Below are 19,291 nucleotides of genomic sequence, written 5' to 3'. Positions count from 1 at the left end.
AAACTCCAAGGACAAGCATAACAATACAATGTCAAGCTGCAGTCTTAGTTATTTCCTTCTGCAACTAGGGGAAAATACTATACTGTAACAATAATCTTTGTGAAGATTGGCAAACATTCCTCACACCATTGGAAGGGTGGAGCTGACCTACAAAGATCTGGTAATCCCCTAGAAGGTAACAACCCAGAATTTAGTAATCACGGTCCTCTCCTCTGTTAATTTAGTAACGAGAAACTTAGCTACCTGATGTTCACACAAGCAATCATGCTGTTTATCATAATCTGTTGTAAAATAAAAGACACTATAGATTTTCTTAAGTGGCAGTTAACAGCAGAATGAACTAAGGCATAACTCAGGCACTGCCATTGGAATTAATCTAATAGTGTCACAATAATGCAGTTCCAAGCATATTCTCTAGGTTACAGTGTGAGGAGTTTGGATAAAAGCGGGCACCAATGTCAGAAGTGCTTGCAGGAGAAGGAATTGATTTAACGAAACAAACAGATGGTAGATTCCTCCCTGGAAAATATTATAATCTCTTCCTATCATCCAGTCCAATTTCAAACAACACAGGCCACAAAGTAATGTGCCTTTCTCCTTCTGGATGCTATTCCAAATTATTAGTTTTCCCTCATGATAGAACGTATCATTCTAATTTCCCTTAGCTCCAACTGGACCATACTATGTCATTCCTATCCAATTCTTCACTTACAGTTAGTTTCATAGGCTCCTTTGACCATCTTTTGGCTTTCCCTCATACATAAGCTACAGTTCATTTTTTTTCCATGTGTTTTTATTTTGCAAACATCAAGCCTCCAATTTGAGAAAGAACAGCAGGAGGGACACATGCATCCAAAAGGATGAGAGAGTTCTTCCTAAGAAAATCAGAGAGAGAGAGAGGCTGATTGATGCACAAAGGGCTTCATTTTTGTGAGCTTCGTTAGCCCACACTGCCTTGCAGCTTCATCAGTTGATACAGAATAGGGAGAAGCAGCAAGTGGTGAATTATTCTGTTGGTGTGGATTTACATTTCAAGCTAGAGTTTGAAACACATTTCACATGGAACTAACCCCTGCACTGAAAAGATGTATTCCTGCCATAAAAATGTCTGGCGATTCAAAAACAAGCTGCCAGTTACCTCAGTTTGATGCTGATGGTGGACCAATTCCAGAACTGCAGCAGGTTTTTCTATACATAAATAAAAAAATTAATTTTTCTGATAATTCTTTCAGGCTCTGCAGAAACATCTGCATTTAGTAACACATCCACAATGGGTGAGGACTTATAGCCCTTATTTATAGCCCCATCTACTTTTTACATGGGCCCTACAGATTCCTAAGAGTAAAGGGTGGAGGATTGCTTTCACCCAAAAGAAAGGAACAAAGATTTAAATGCAGCTTGGCTGCATGCTGGTTGTCTAACCTGTCTCCACTAGTAAGTGGGGTAAGGGCCTATGTGTGTATACACATACGGTAATGCGTATGTGACAGGGACTGAGTTATAGCCAACTGCAGCGTCCCAATTGTATGGACTCTTGGGTTTTAATTGTTGTAGCCTGCTCTGGGACCTTAATAACTTGTAGTAAATTTAATACGTTTACAGATACTCATATCCTTTTTGGTATTAAGGTGTTCAGCAGGAAACACATAGTGGATATGTGGAACATCCATCTAGCAATGTAATGTCTGAATTGGCCCTGAATTCAGTGAGGATTGTAAACTTGAGTGAAAGTTGCACAAAATATTTAAAATTCTCTCCCCCCCCCCCCCGGTCAAAGAAAAGCTACTAGGGCTTTCTCTGAATATTTTGCAACTGTTCTTTCTTCTCCAATAAATGACAGCATCAATGCCTTGGTTTGTACAGACTTCAGATAACGGAAGCGTCTTGATATATTTTCAGCCCACATCCACAACAAACTGTTTCTGTTCTAACCTGAACCCAGAAGTAGGCTTAACACATATAAGCTAGTTACACTATTTCAAGACCTATTTAAATGACATAGACCTTGAACTCCTGCAGTAAATTTCTGCTCAGAAGCCCAATGAAGAGTAACAAGACATGCTGTACCGTTAGGCACTAAGTACAACATGCAATGTCATAAGAAGGTGATTTTCTTCCATTCTGAACACCATGATCCTTTTTATTACCCTTCTCAAGCTCTAATCAAGAACAAATTTGCAAAGGTTTACAAAATATATATCCCCAAGTGCATGGGTTTTTGTCTTGCTTGCAATGCTGACTTTATAACCACATGGTTACACTAAAAATTCAGTTGTCAAGCCTTTTAAGGTCTGCTTTTATTGGCATTTTAATGAATATCTTGTATCATTTTATGTAAGCTGCTTAAATTTTTTATTAAGCTGTATATTAATGATAAATAAAGAAATCTACCATGGATATAAAGTTAATCTTTCAGAGGCAGTGTCCCAGATGACACGTGCATTGCCTCTAACCTATTGTGGTTTTCAGTTCTAGGGATTTCCTACCTTAATCCATGAATTTGAAAACTTGCCCAATTGGGACTAGTAACACCTAGGACTCTTCTTACAAAATAATAAATGTCTTCATTGCTCAATCTTTGGAAACCACACAAATTATTGCAAAAACACTGTCATCAACAAGTCTTAAGTATCCATTAAAGTTTTCAATCAAATTCCAGATTCAATATGACACCAGAAATGGTACGCAATAGAATCACAGCATGCTTGATAGCAGCAAAATATGGTAAAGGCCTATTTACCTGTGTTCTAACATGGCTCCCAGTGCTTAACAACGCCTGGTCTAGAATCCTAGATGGCTTAGATTAACATCAACATTCAACTCAAGAGGGGAATGAACTCTATCTCTTTCAAAATCATCCATGCATTGAAAGAGAGAGGATCAAATGCATGCTTCAACTTGCAGCATAAGCTGTCATATTTTGACTCAACATCTGGCATTGCTTAAGTTTCTTATTCCATATGTAAGCAGTGCTAATAAATCACTGCTTTGGGAGTTCACATTTGAAGATTGCCACTACTGAGATCTTCCCCCAAGCAATCCAAAGTAGCAGAGGAAAAAATGTCAGCAATGTCTTTAACAAAATCCCTCAAAATCAGAACATTATTGAATTATTAGTCAACACTGATACTGTATCTAAGTGGCCTGATTCTACCTCATCTACATGGAGAGAAAACTATAACTGTGTGCTTTAGGACTTCATCCCATGGAACTCTCACCTCTGTTTCCCTTTCATCGCAAATGAAAGTAAATTTTGCTGCATTGATTTATCCAGGCATCCCCAAACTGCGGCCCTCCAGATGTTTTGGCCTACAACTCCCATGATCCCTAGCTAAGAGGACCAGTGGTCAGGGATTATGGGAATTGTAGTCCAAAACATCTGGAGGGCCGAAGTTTGGAGGTGCCTGGATTTATCCATCTATTTTAGGTAACAAGTCCATAGGCTAGTAACATTCATGGAAAACATATCTATTAGCCACAATGGCTATTTGGAACATCCATGTTTAGGGGTTGCTTGTCTGAAACCTGAAAGAAAATGCTCAGGAGGCATACGTTTGCCACCACAACTCTTCCTGGCAGCCACTATCTCACCCCACCCACCGAGCCCCTGAATGATGACATGGGTACACAGAAATCTTTCCAACAGAAACTCTGCCTCTTGTTCCTCCCGGCCTGATCACACAACAATAGGACAAAAACCATAGCCTTCAATGGCAATCAGGAAGGCTAGTCAGGCCAGGTCACGATTTGTGTACTTATCAAAACATAATTGCTCTGAAATATGCTTAGGAACAATGCATTACCCAGAAAAGCCCACTGCTAAAAACCTTAGCCTACTGACAGGGAGTCTGGCTACTTCCACTGCAGGAAACAGAGTAAAGACAAACTCTCTGGGATAGCCTCAAATGACTTTTATAATCTTAATTACTGGTCCTCCTGTGCTCTATTTTACCTGGCTCATCTACTGCAGTACCTTATTCAAGTAACTTAATGTGAAGGGAACATCCTATGCTCTCACCTCATGGCTTTTCACTCTCATCTCATATAAAGTAACAGAAACTCCACATCATTAACCAAGGTAACAAATGAATGAACTGACAAAATGCATGAGAATGGCAACAGCAGAGGAAAAATAGGTCCATTTGGAAAGCCCCTGAAGCCAAAGCAATGAACCACCACTGTGGAAGCTGTGGCTTTTCCAATAAATACAAAAATTACTCCAAGGACGAGTGGAGAAGCTCCAACTAAGCCAACATTTATAGTACTCCCAACAGTGAAGTATTTATGAGCTATCTACAAAAGACATGGTCTGTTAGCAGAAAAGCAGACAGCAGCTGCAAATCATATTGTTGACAATCATCTTATTGTTTTGCAGGTTTCCTTACAAGAAACTTGTAGGGCTCTTGCACAGAAGTTGATTCTACCATTAGTCACCATAGCACGTTAATCTGAACACAGCAAAAACATCTATTTCAGTATTCTATTAAAAGTGGCTGCACATGCTATGAATTGTTTGTCCTAACCCAAAATGACATTTTAGAACTACTGTATAGTAGTTTTCTGACCTCGCAAATAAAGGAGATAGCAAAAATGTTCTGGAAATTTTCTACTTCCTACTTCCTCCAACTTTCCTTCCCTGGCTGCCTTACAGTCAGCTATCTTCATAATTATGACAGATGGCAATTAGGTAAAGGGACCCCTTTCCGTTAGGTCCAGTCGCGGACAACTCTGGGGTTGCGGCGCTCATCTCGCTTTACTGGCCTAGGGAGCCAGCATACAGCTTCCAAGTCATGTGGCCAGCATTACTAAGCCGCTTCTGGCGAACCAGAGCAGTGCACGGAAACGGCATTTACCTTCCCGCCAGAGTGGTTCCTATTTATCTACTTGAACTTTGACATGCTTTTGAACTGCCAGATTCATAGCTGCCAAGTTTTCCCTTTTCTCACGAGGAAGCCTATTCAGCATAAGAGAATTTCCCTTAAAAAAGGGATAACTTGGCAGCTATGCAGATTGGCAGGAGCAGGGATCGAGCAACGGGAGCTCACCCCGGCACAGGGATTCAAACCGCTGACCTTCCAATTGGCAAGCCCTAGGCTCAGTGGTATATACCAGTGGTCCTCAACCTTGGGCCTCCAGATATTTTTGGCCTACAACTCCCATGATCCCTAGCTAGCAGGACCAGTGGTCAGGGATGATGGGAATTGTAGTCTCAAAACATCTGGAGGCCCAAGGTTGAGGACCACTGGTATAGACCACAGCGCCACCCGTGTCCCAATGGCAATTGGTTGCACACAAATACAATAAAAATACAATACATTGGCCACAATGCTTGCCTGGGCTTTGCCCCAGAGGAGGATGCACCCAATGGTTTCAGGGCGCGAGGGCATGTGTCATCACCACATGCAAATAGGAGTCCAATGTGATATATTGACTCAACTGAATATATTGTGTAAGTGCTTTTTAGCAAAACTGGAATTAATATGCATTAATAAATGTGTGGGATTCCACTAATGAGTCCCATCAGAAGCCCTGCCCCAGGACCCCTGCTTGCACAACTGTTATCCCCTTTCCTTCTGTGAAAAATTATCTTGGGTTGTTCCAGAGAATCCCCAGAGAAGCACACAGGGGAAGAGATATTGCTTGCCCTGATATTGCACCATATTGCAATGCTGAATTACTCTCAAATAAGGATAGCAACATCAATATGTTGAGGTGTAGCTAACTAAGCTTCCACTAAGTTATTTAGAGATTAGGCTGCAACACCTTGAGATGGAAAAATATTCAACTTTAGTCCTTAATTATGCAAACGTTTCATCTGCACTTCAAACATTTCATCTCAACTTCAAGGAACTCACACGAGAATGTAATGCCTCTGCTGCAACTTGTGGTTGCTGTTGGGAAGGCCTAATTCCCTGTCCATCTAATGCAACCAATGCTGTGGTTTGATAGGTGAGCCAATGTTCTTTACTGGACAAGTTGACATGCCTGAGGAGATTATACTTGCTTTGTCATGAAGCTCACTGGGTAATCTTGGGCAAGTCACCATTACCACAGGCTATAATGAAGATAAAATGAGATAATCTCCCCAGGCATGTCAACTTGTCTGCTTGCAGGAAACATGGGAGGGAAATCTGATAAAAGAAATAAATCTTGTTGTTCAATGTCACTACTGATGTAAGACAACTCATGACACTCCACTTGAGAGGTGCGCAGTTTTAGATATTAAAGCACTCAGGTGCTATTTCTCATACAATTGTGCTCTGCAAATTAAAAACACTTGTTTTATTTTATTTGGAAGGGCAAAAAGTTTCAATTTCCTGAAACAGAAGGCAAATAGAGAAATCCTATTTTTTTCCAAAGGTGTTTAGGATCTTTTTACCTCTCATGCTCTCACATTTCTACAGTTATCCTGCACAGTGACTGCTATAGAATCAAGTGTTATATATAATATTAAAAGAGACAGGACTTCAATTGTTCCAAAATAGGGCTTGGCTTGGTCTTTATCACAGAATTGTGCGCCTTCAGAATACCAGATTTTTCGGAATTGCAAGAAGGTTGTTGAGGGGAAATGCATTTCTTCATAATGGACACATAGATACAAGACAATAAAAAAATGCTCTTTTGTGTTTTTAGTAGAAGTCTCAGACGGAATTATAGCAAAAGATTACTTTTTGGTAAACTGTCATGATAAATCATTAAGCTGCAGGCAACTTCTGTCTTCCTTTTTAAGCATTACAGAGCCCTCAGCAGTATGTCATTTATTTATGCAATCCTATGAACAACCTAGCAGTTCGAAAGCACGTCAAAATGCAAGTAGATAAATAGGAACCGCTACAGCGGGAAGGTAAACGGCGTTTCCATGTTGCTGCTCTGGTTTGCCAGAAGCGGCTTTGTCATGCTGGCCACATGACCTGGAAGCTATACGCCGGCTCCCTCGGCCAATAATGCGAGATGAGCGCGCAACCCCAGAGTCGGTCACGACTGGACCTAATGGTCAGGGGTCCCTTTACCTTTACCTTTATGAACAGGTTACAAACTACGAAGCTACGAACATGAGTTTGACCAAACTGCGGGAGGCAGTGGAAGACAGGAGTGCCTGGCTTGCTATGGTCCATGGGGTCACGAAGAGTCGGACACGACTAAACAACAACAACATGAACAGGTGGAATATTTATATCCTCCTTCGACCAACCCTGAAAAGAAAGCAGGGCTGAGCAAAATCTGTGCCTATATTTCTGCAGAATTCCCCACTTTGTGTTTCCAGCCAGCTGCTGGATTCTTCCCCATTAAAAAGCAATTGTGCAAACTGGTGTGCAACCTTGTGTGATACCAGGTCATGAGAGTTGTTGACTAGCTATGTCAATTGTCTATGGGAACACACATTGGAATTCTTTGCCCAGAGAAGGGCAAAGCTGTCAGACATTAGACTAAGAACACCTTTAACCAAAATTAACCTGTGAATTATTGGAGAATATATACCAGGTATTAGAAATTTATAATGTTTAAATGTGGATGACAAAAAATTGCATGCCTGCACTATCTCATGACATATTTAAATTTGTGAAATAAAATAACATTAGTTCCAAGTGAAACTTGAAGAGCTGCCCAGGGCATATGCAATTTTCCACACATATATTCTATGAAATTTCTAAAAGAACGTTCGCAGGTTAGGTCTTTCAGTACAAGCTATTTCCAAGCATCAGCACAGCAAATAATCTAGGAACTACTTTCAGTACCTATCAAATCAGTTCAGGAATCTGTCCGGAAAATTATGATATGCTCAAGTATTCATTTCAGGAAAAGCCTCTGGCACAGGAAGAAAGATTATTGAAGAAAAACAGTAGGTTTGTGTTGCATGACCCACTAGGACAAAAAAAAAAATCACCAGAAGCAACTCAAGAAAGAAACTAATAAGCTGTTGTGTTATGAAAATTGGGATTCTTCTGTCTCTTTTTGGAATGGATAGATTAATTACAATGTCCCTGTTGAAATGTTGCTAGGTTTAAATTTATATATATATATATATATATATATATATATATATATATATATATATACACACACTAAAGATCCAATAAATTTTGCAAGATTTCAAGCTTTATGAAGTTCTTCAGTAGGCATAAAGATCTTGAGCACCTAGTGTAACACGGTGGCTAAGGCTGTTGTATGAACCAAAGGTTTCCCCAGTTAAATCTCATCTTGCCATGGACTCTGTTGGTGGCTTTTGATAAGCTGCCATCTCTTAGTCTGTGGTGTGAGGTTGGCAATTTAGTTAAAGTATTTACAGGCAACCCAGGGTATTTACAGGAAACTCTCAGGGTGACTCAAAACAAGGAAGGTAATGTTTTACAACAATAAAAGCATGTATACAGCATTTACAGTGCATAAAAACGACTTAAAGCTAAGACATATTAAAAGACCTAGGGCAATAAATAGGCCTTTGCCTGGAACCAAATAACAGCAAGATTCGCACCAATGAGCCTCTCTGGGGAGAGTATTCCACAGCCATGGGAATTGGAGGTTTGATGTTTGCACTATTAGAACTGAGATCACTACTAATTATTTGACAGCAAGGGCTATACATCAGATTTTGTACTCATTAGATTTTTTCTGTTTTTCCTATGCAGGAATCAAAAACGTCTCAGATGCATAAATGAGACAATGGTTCCTTAAAGTACCCCCTCTCCAGAAAATTATAATTAAACTAAGCAAACTAATAAATAAATAAATGCCAAATGAATTTTAGACTGGAAAAAAGAACCATGTTCATCACCTTCATCCCTCCTCATACAGCCAGGCTACTGTCTTTCTCCTGAGACATGGCAGAGACAACATGCAGCCCTAATATCAGGCACAGGTTCAGAGCAGTGTAAGGTTTCCCATTTCCTGGTACATTTCAAAAGAATGCCTGTATTGCAAAGATAGCTTTGTTCTGGTTAGCATCAAGTTCTCAACAGCCTACTGATTTAGAGGGAGTTAAAGCTATCGCCCATGCCAGAGAGCACAAACATAGATCAGAATGCCTCTATTTCCAATGTTCAGCTGCGTGTGCCCTTGTTTGTGTAGCCAACAAAACACAACCCACAAGCAAGAAGGTGGTACCGTCAAGCTTCAGGGCACATCAAGGTTTTCAAAAGTACAAAAACCTCTAGGAAAAATAGCTAATATGGTAGTGATCTCAGTTCTAATAGTGATCTCACTTCGTCAAGTGGTGATGACTGGGAACAGAACACCGATTGATCATTAAGGGAGAAAATAGAAAACTTTGTAGCAGGCTGCACTTGTAAATAACTTGTAAATTATAAATAATGGTGCCTTTTCACAGGCCCATTCTAAAGTGATATTAAACACACACACACACACACACACACACACACACACACACACACACACACACTTTTCTTCTTCTTCTGATTTAAAGACTCTTCCAAAATGCTTTACCTGGAATATAGTCAGAGTATCAGACCCAGCTCTCGCTTCTAGGCACTACTGACTAGCGGTCATTTTCTTGGCTCTCTCTTTTTTTTTTGCAGTACTTCTCTTGAAACTACAAGGTTTAAATTTCTCTTTCCTTGGACAAAATGCACATTGTCTATACAGTAATATTTGTAAAATCCACTAGAGTTGTAATTTCTATGGGCGTTGGTCTGCTGCCCACTCAAAGCTGGAAGCAAGCAGTCAGATTTATTTAAAAAAAAAATTTGGGAGATGTCTTCAACCGTAGGAGGACCAGTAAAACAGTGGCTACCTGGCATCACTACATGTACATCTTCACATTTATTTAATGCTCCTTCCTTATTTCTGCTTCTATAAGGCCAAACATATTGCTGGCAACAGTACTTTAAAGAAGATGATACAGTGGTACCTTGGTTTAAGAACAGCTTAGTTTATGAACAACTTGGATTAAGAACGCTGCAAACCCAGAAGTAGGTGTTTTGCTTTGTGAACTTTGCCTTGAAAGCAGAACATGTTTTGCTTCCTGTTGAGTGTGTTCCATTTGTAAACTGAGTCCCCTGCTGCTATGGGAAAGCACGCCTTGGTTTAAGAACGCTTTGGTTTAAGAACAGACTTCCGGAACGGATTAAGTTCGTAAACCAAGGTACCACTGTACTGGACTTCCATAAGGCAACTTACCATGGTTCTGTCATCTAAAATAATCAGCAATGAGAATTTCCCAATATCAAGGAATCAGACAGGCCATAACTGAAAACCTTGTGTCTCTTGTGGAGGTCTTTTTTGCACTTTCATACGCACTGACCTAATTTGTATGTAACACTAAACTGTGGTTTAGCATTACATGCATGAGCCTCAGGGTCATGAGCTCCCCCCTTCCTTATTCTGCATAGTTACAAAGAGCTCAGAAGCATATTATTATTACAGTCGTACCTCGGGTTACGACCACCTCGGTTTGCGAACAGTTCGGGTTACGAACTGCGCAAACCCGGAAGTGTTTTCGCCGCGCGCGCGATCGCGCAATTTGCGCATGCGCAAAGCGCGAAAATCGCAAAAATTGCGCTTTGCGCATGCGCAAAATGGCGGCGCCCATCGCGTTCGGTTTGCGAACTATTCGGGTTACGAACTGCGATCCGGAACGGATCGCGTTCGTAACCCGAGGTATTACTGTATTTATTAAATTTCTATACCGCCCTTCATCCTAGAAACACAAAAATAACATAGTAACAAATGAAAACAATAACTCCCTCCTCCCCGGGGCCAGGATTTAGGGAGAGACAACATCATGTTCTACATGTTCTACACAAAACATTTATTGTTAGTAAATTCATAGATAAATTTCTTAATGAAGAAAAAGATACAGTACACATCTTGCTTTAAAAAGAAACTACCCATGTTATTCAGAAAGATTGTAGGTTTTTGCTTCTTCTTCTTTTAAAGATACAGTATTTTGTTTTTCACCTCTATTTCAGTTGCCCTGGATTTATGAGGTCACTTTCTTTAACTTCTGCATTTTTCTTCTCTTTCAAGTTCTGCTTCCATGTGAATTATTTTGTCATATACACTGGTAAAAATAACAGAGATCTGATTCTGTGGTATTTTTATCAGGTACTTTAAAAAATGAGAATATAAGATCTTTACAATATCAACTTTATATCCTGCCTTGGAGTCTTAAAATGTTTGTTCTTTCTGATAACATAAATTCCAGTACGGAAGAGTTCTTTGAAGAAAATCGCCTGTCTAGCCATTTTTGTTTTAGCCCAAGTAGAGTTTAATATTTATATTGTGTGATTAAGCCAAGTATCAGTAACCATCCATCAAAACATCTGCTCCTTATTTTTCTGATAGAAAACTTTATATAGCTATAGGTACCGTAACAGTTGCACTTCAGTAAATGCTATTAATCAAATTAAAAACAAACTCGGTCAAATGTGGGAATCCCAAGTCAAAATCCCACCTTAGACATAGTCACACCTGGTCTTTTCATACAGGCAGAGTAAGCAAATAGCACACAGACAGTAGATTATGTTTTTCTCCACATAAACAGAAATACAATAAAGCAAATAAAGATCTGGGCTTGAAGCCTTTGTGCTGATCTATTACTGCAGATCCCATCTGCATTATACATTTGAAGCATTATTAGACCACTTTAAGTAGTCAAAGATATCTAACCTTGCTCAAGAGTTAGCAAGGGCTACCAAACAATGGAGCTAGTGGAAAACTCCCCCCCCCCCCTTTTCGAGTAATTTCCTCCTCCCATTTTGAGCACTGGATGGCACAATGTTTGGTAGGTCCCTCCCCACACAAGCATATGAAGAGGTGTTTGTGGGGAATTCAGGAAGCTGCAGAAGGGGGGAGGACAAAAAGCCACTGCATGAGCTTGCCTTCTATTTGCACAGCTCTGGATACAACCCAGCATTTTATGGACTTACTGTTTTAAAATTCTTAGCAGCTCTAAGAAGCTTTACCTGAAGAACAGCAATAATCAAATAAATAAAAGTAAATATAGAAAACCCCAGACCTCCATTGAATAAAATGGAAACAAAATATTTGGAAGACATTCCATTAATGTCAAATGGGACTAATGTCAAATGGGACTACTTAAGAGGAGTGAATCCAATAGGCCATTGTGCAAGTGAAACAACCGCTCAGAAAGCAGAACAGGTTGGGGAACTCCTACAGCTGGGGGGGGGCGTATAGGGGCATATACCGTGTTTCTCATATTATAAGACATGTCTTATATTTATTTTTTCCTCAAAAAAACACACTATGGCTTATTTTCAAGGGATGTCTTATTTTTTTTCTTCCTCCTCCTGCCACGGCCAGCATTGCTGCTGTGCCTATCACTATGTCTTATTTTCGGGGTATGGCTTATATTTCTTGAATGGTTAAAAATCCTGCTATGGGTTATTTTATGGGTATGTCTTAAAATATGAGAAACAGGGTACAGGGCTGGTGCTAGGGTTTTTTGCGCCCTAGGCGAGATCACCTTCTGGTGCCCCCCCCCTGCCAAGCATATTTCTGGCCAATTTGTGTTTAAGTACAAATCTGATGTTTTCAAACATGGTGGGGGTGGGGGTGGTTGTAAAGCAGTGACATCATGAACCTACGTATTTTTAGCTCCATGGGACGCACCCGACAATAGGGCGCTCCTCATTTTTAGAGGAGGAAAACAAGAAAAATATATTTTTATTGTTTTCCTCCTCTAAAAGGCTGGGAGGAGGGGTGGAAGGGGTTCCCGTCTGTCCCTCCTCTTACCTCGCTGTAAAGCAAGCAGACCTTGAGGACAGCCTCAAGAAGGAGGGAGGAAGGAAGGAAGGAAGGGGTGTGTGTGTGTGTGTGTGTGTGTGTGTGTGTGAGAGAGAGAGAGAGAGAGAGAGAGAGAGAGAGAGAGAGAGAGAGAGAGAGAAGGAAATGAACTTAGGTTGTGCTGGTGAAAGTCATTGGGCTCCTGCAATGATTTGGTTGGATACAACACAGTTTGAGCTAGTATATTAGCAGGAAATAACAGCTGCAGTTTGCTTGAAAAGCAAGGTGTTGGTGAAAATTGCCCCCCCCTCCGAAATTAGAATATATTTTATTCAGACTTTCTGAAACATAATTCTGAACCAGACATACTATTCTTAAAAACATGTTCTTCGTCTTCAACAGTAGAAGCATCTATAGCAAACTGAAACAGGGCACATTTATTAACAGTAGAACCTACCAATGTATAGTCCAGATGAAATGCCTGCAACTAGAGCCTAGCCTACCTCAAATGCTTATTATAGTGTACGTGTAGGTAATGCACATTTGTGGATGCCACTTGAGCGCAATGGAAGAAGGATGGGATACAAATGTAAACATTAAAGTACCATATAGTGAACAGCCTACTATTTCACATACTGGTGGGGCTCATTTTGAGCTGCTCATAACAGATTGTAAACAATCATATTTTTTCACATATATTTAATTCAAAGAGAGACACCTTTAGGTCATTTGAGATAGTGCACCAAAGCCTCTTGATTAATTCAGAATGACTGTTTTCCGATTTCTCAAGTGCACAACACAGATGAATAGTACTCCTGCTGAGTACTTTTTTCCTGCTGTGAAAATGTACCATGGATATGTTCCTTCGTGTTCCTGAGTTCAATACCTTCTTGTCCCCTTTGCCCCAAGCACCCACCCAAAAAGCTTGCCTTACCTTTCCTTCAAACCTGGCCGTGCTTCCAAGTGGCACCCGGATATTCCTTGGAGGTAAAGTAAACGCCGGTGCTTCTGTTGGAGCAGGAGACTTTAGAGAGGAGTGGTCCAGGGTCAAGGTGGCCTTGGAGATCCTAGTAGTCGTTACCAGTTTCACATCCCCCATGTTAAGAGCTTTAAAAGTAGATGAAAAACAAGGAAGTACAAATGCCAGTTATTACTTCTATAGGGACACTGTCAAACCACAAAGAAAATTAAATTAAATACCCAAGTCTTATTTATTTCAGAGGGAGAAGCAAGTAGGAGAAAAGCTGAAAACAGTCAATTGTTTCTCAGAACACTGAAGTGTTAAATCTCTTTCATCCAAATCAGTGCAAATTAAAAATGCTCAACTTTTGCAGAATTATGCCCAATAATATGACATTAAACCTATAGGAAAAGGACACCATTGCTCGGGAAACCCCTTGGCTGCAAGAACAATGAGAGTTTTTTAAAAAAGAAACCACACACATAAAATAATTGATCCCTCCTTGTGTGTGAAAAACTGGAGGAATAACCAAGCTAAAGCAACTATGAAATAATAACCACAAGAGCTTAATGGGAAAGGGGTGGGGGGTGGGGAATCCAGCAACCTGAAAACTACTTGCATCAGTAATAAATAAATACAATCGTCTAGACAAAAAGTGTGGTTTTTTAAATGGACTGTCTCCATTTATATGGCTTTTCCAGGACAGGACAGACAAGAATTAACTGTACTATAAACAATTTTGCAACAGCAAGCCTCACAATGTGGAAGGGAAATGAACCAAAAGCGTAGAGTTATGCCTACAGTAGTTGCACCTTTTCTTTTCACTCTGTATAAACTGATTTTACAAAATGTGATGGCAACCATCAGGAAAGAAACAACTATGCAGCTGCATTTGGAAAGCTGCAGGTTATTTTTTCTCTGTGATTTTTTAGTATCTGCTAGGTCAAAGTCATAGTGATTCCATACCAGCCACTGAATCCCCTTATAAATCTCCACACAATCAAATAGAGCTTTTACCTTGCTGTGGCACTACTCGTCACCAATATGAATTCTAGACCCTACTGAACATTGCTCTGACTTGCTTATTATTCTTGTTGCTCTCAGTCTCATTCAGTCCCTGCATCTATCACTTGTTGGTCCCTCAAGTGTCTTGCAGCAGCTATTTCCATATTTTAGTAATGCAATTCTTAAACCCTGCACTGACTTCAAGGCTCTCTTGCCTTTTGCAAGCAGGGGAATCTAGGCCTACTAGAAGAACGGCTACTAAAATATTTTTTGATGATGATTTTCTCCACAATAAGAGCAGGAGGAATCTCTTTTAAAAAAGGAAAACAGAGGTTAAAATGTTTAAAACATGCAATACAAATTAAGCTTTTTGGCCACCTGGGTAACTAAGCAGCTGGATATCTACATGCCAGCAAAGCAGACACACCAATGGAACTTTCTTTTTATAGTCAGGTATGTAATGGCCACTGCCCCGAGTGCCTCTAGCAACTTCTTTCATGGTTCTCAGAATGGATTAACAATCACTCCCTCTTCACAAGGAATCTGGGAACTGTAGCTCTGTCAGGGGAATAGGGGCCTCAGCACCATTAACAAACTTCAGTTCCCAGAATTATTTGGTGGAAACCATAACTTTTTAAAAATGATATCAGTGTTTTAAATGTATGGTGTGTGAATGTGGCCTTATCCAGTACTGAACTTCAACATCAAGGATGGGGGCCAAATCTAGCCCCCTGAGGCCTCTCTGTCTAGCCCTCAGAGCTCTTCTCAGGTCACCACCCCCACACATAGCTGCCAAGTTATCCCTTTTTTAAAGGGATTTTCCCTTATGCTGAATAGGCTTCCTCGCGAGAAAAGGGAAAACTTGGCAGCTATGCCCCACAAGCCCTGCCTTGTTCCAGTGTGCTTTTGCCTAACTCAAATGTGTCCTTGAACTTTGATAACTCAGCTTGCTTGCTTGCCTGCCTGCTTGCCTGCTTGCTTGCTCAGAAGTTAGAAGGAGATGTGTGAGTATACAGATTAGCTTACTGTACAAATTTAACATTTATGTTCATTGCTTCACCCAATTTTGCCACAACTAACATGTGGCCCTTTGAAGGTTTCCCACAAGAGCTGAAAATTCTTTTCTACCTCAGTACTCTACAACGTCATTAAAAAGGATAAGTGATGAATTTTTAATGGACAAGACTTATGTAACGATTAAAAGAAAAGGTGGGGGTCTCTGGCATGCTACATGTCCAATATTTTCAGAAATGTATGTGAAACAGCAAGCGACACATCTGTCCTCATCAGCTGACTTTTACAAGGCAATAGCCACGAATACAAAAAATCATCATCAACAACTTTGTGCAGTTCTAGGCAATTATCAATTTATTAGGGAGAGGACAAAAGCACTAGTTCAGAGGGAGGAAAAATGTGGACCTTCAGTCAAGAAATTAATTTCCCTTCTTGTTTTTCCAGTAAAATAAAAGTCTGAGATCACAGTTGGATCCCATTCATGAGACTGTCCCAAGAAAAGTAGACAATCCACTTTGATTTTTTCACACATATAATTGTTTTCAAAGGTCACAGTACAATTACTAAACATTGCCTAGTCTATTCTGTCCTGTGCCTTCACAAAACCTAGAGAACCTTGCAGTTGAGCAATCAGAGCCTCTGTTTCCCCCTATCGGAGTGTGCACATACACACACAACTATACCTCCAATGCTTTTCTCCAAGCTATCGCATGCCTTGTCATGAGGAATGCCAGGGGCTCCACAATCATAGGTTGTTAATGCTAAGTTATTACAGAGGTGACACTAGGGTGAGGACAAGCAAGCTAAAGGCTGGAATGCCGGAATGGGATAAAATCTGGCTTACAGGAAGGAATGCATAAAGGCACCTGGATTCCATTTTCAAGTTCTCCATGAGTGCTCTGAAATCTAGGTAAAAAATTGCTACCCTCCACCCACCAGTTGCTAACTGAAAAATTCAGTGCCTTACCCACACCTGAGAAAGATAAATATTTTCATCCATAAGCCTACCTGCACAGTGATATAAGCATAGCACCCTAGGACCTTCAATGGATGAAATATCAGTAATACAGCATTTAGGTGTCTTTTAGTGGATAGAAACTCTGGAGCTTTCTGTAATGAATACTCATGTCCATAATTTTAAAGTAAGAGGGTGAGTGGAACTTCACATGAGAAGGCTTATATTCCAGTCTTCCACTCTGCCAAGTCTGTTTTTCTTAAGAAATCATATTCCAAGGTTTAGCCATCCCCAAATATGCAATGCAGTCACTTTCATGACAGCATATCCATCACGGCGGATGTAAAGTGAGGTGGAGAACTGCCAAAGGCCTCATGTCTCATATTCCAATTCCTCTTTTCTTTCTAACGAATGCTACTCTGTTTTCTTTATTAATTGAAGAGACCCCACAGTTCTATACTATGCTATTATTCCTACTATTCCTATTTTGTAGTCTTAAATCAGGAACAATTACTCCTCACTGGCCAAATTAGATGTTATTTTAATAATGATATAAACAGTAGCTGGGGGGTGTTGATTTTCAGGAAGAAAATGGTATGGGGCGGAAGAGTTACATCTCCTCTGCTATGGCTTCTTTTGGTAAGGGAAAAGGTGTCAGTAATCCCAAATACAGGATTCAAACGTGCTACTGAAGTAATGCCTCCAGTTCTAAAGCAGGCAATTCTCATGGGAAACTTTAAAAACTCAATGAAAACAATGCATTCTTTGCCAAACATTAGCTCACAGAGCTCTCACAGCCCAGACTTTGAGTTTTTCAGAAAGCTATATAGCATGGGTCCCCAAACTAAAGCCTAGGGGCCGGATGCGGCCCAATCGCCTTCTGAATCCGGCCCACGGACGGTCCGGGAATCAGCATGTTTTTACATGAGTAGAATGTGTCCTTTTATTTAAAATGCATCTCTGGGTTATTTGTGGGGCAAAGGAATTCGTTCATTCCCCCCCCCCCAAAAAAAATATAGTCCGGCCCACCACAAGGTCTGAGGGACAGTGGACCGGCCCCCTGCTGAAAAAGTTTGCTGACCCCTGCTATACTGTATAGCTTAATTAGAATCCCTTGTTTGCCTGCGTTTCAGGCCTTGAGAGTGCAAAAAAAGAGAGTTGCCGTACCCTTTATCAGTGAATGGTGTTTATACAGCCCAGTCTTTGAGTTTTTCAGAAGGCTATATAGTTTAAATTGAACCCTTTTTTGCCTGCATTTCAGGCTTTGAGTATGCTAAGTCGGAGTTTCCGCACCCTTTATCTTTGAATGATGGTTATTTAAAGTATAGTTTTTTTCAATTTCCTTCTGAGGAAACTGTTAATCGCAGTGAAACGAGGTTGTAGCCGGCATCCCGTCAAGGCTTTGATTGTTTTCATAAATTAATTCTATATCAGTTATTTCTATTAGTTTTATGATAATCCTTAGTTCCTTATATATTTTTATCTTATCCGATTACTTCTCGTTTCAGGGAATTTCACGGTATACCGTGGTACCTCGGTTTACAAACACAATTGGTTCCGGAAGTCTGTACTTAACCTGAAGCATACTTAACCTGAAGCAAACTTTCCCATTGAAAGTAATGGAAAGTGGATTAATCTGTTCCAGACGGGTCCGCGGAGTACTCAACCTGAAGCGTACTTAACCTGAAGCGAACTTTCCCATTGAAAGTTATGGAAAGTGGATTAATCCGTTCCAGACAGGTCCGCAGAGTACTTAAACTGAAAATACTCAAACCGAGGCGTACTTAAACCGAGGTATGACTGTAATTGTTTCTGTTATATTTGACCTCCCATAGTAAGCATTGTGACACACTCAGTGAAGATGGGAACAGGGCAACATGACTAGGTTGATTTAATCTTGGCCATTCTCTGCCTAAAACAACAAAGAATTCAGGAATTCTCTACATGTGTTAAGGTAAAATATAAATCCACAAGGGCTCTTGATAGTGAAGCTCCCTGTGACGACTTATTCCCTCACCTAGGTGTAAATTAAAGCTGGGGCATGATGGAAATGAAAACTGTACTCAAAGAGGGATAAAAAGCATGGAAGTGTCACAATTAAAGGCACAGTACTTATTTTCTGTCAAAAATTCTGTTTCAGGTTGAACTTTACTTTTAATTATCCACAACAGAAGTGTTTCTATCAAAATTATATCCTCCTAGAATGGGGCTTTCCACTTTTACTCTTCCTGTAAAAGCACCTCTATCCCCTTTTGGGGACCTTTTCCTCAGGATTAAACAGGTTTATCCTGCCTACCAAATCTCTAAGCATACCTAGCTACTTCCGTAGCCAGCAAAACTTAAAATTTTCTATTTACCATCCTCATTCTTCCCTGGTTGGCCGTTTCTCCTGCCTGTCATGATTGGTTAATGGTCTCCAGGATGAGAGACCATCACAAGCATACGGTTGTTGCGGGTGTTGTTTGTTGTGGACACAACTCCCACCCCAAAGCAGCTACTTTGTGACAACCGCTCCCACCTTCACAAAATTCATAATACAGTATGCCCACTGTTCCAAACAGACTGGCAACCCCCGAACTAGGCATTCTTTAAATAGCAGATTATTTCCTCACAGCAGCTCTTTAGATAACCCTGTCTTCAAGCAAAAGCTACAT

General features: G+C 40.3%; 1 protein-coding gene across 3 annotated transcripts in view; it reads right to left on the bottom strand.

The window, feature by feature from the left end:
* Positions 1–19,291, bottom strand: part of MYLK (myosin light chain kinase) — a 181,009-nt gene that overhangs the window by 122,974 nt on the left and 38,744 nt on the right. For all 3 annotated transcript variants that reach the window (XM_088662195.1, XM_088662199.1, XM_035129122.3), the window contains exon 2: positions 13,637–13,809. In XM_088662195.1, the coding sequence (XP_088518321.1) occupies positions 13,637–13,801 (165 nt within the window). In that variant the 5' untranslated portion in view covers positions 13,802–13,809. The remainder of the gene's footprint in view (positions 1–13,636; positions 13,810–19,291) is intronic.

The sequence above is a fragment of the Zootoca vivipara genome, chromosome 1, assembly GCF_965207765.1.
Source record: "Zootoca vivipara chromosome 1, rZooViv2.hap1.1, whole genome shotgun sequence".
NCBI classification, from domain to species: Eukaryota; Metazoa; Chordata; class Lepidosauria; order Squamata; family Lacertidae; genus Zootoca; species Zootoca vivipara.
This window is presented reverse-complemented; position numbering and strand designations above follow the sequence as displayed.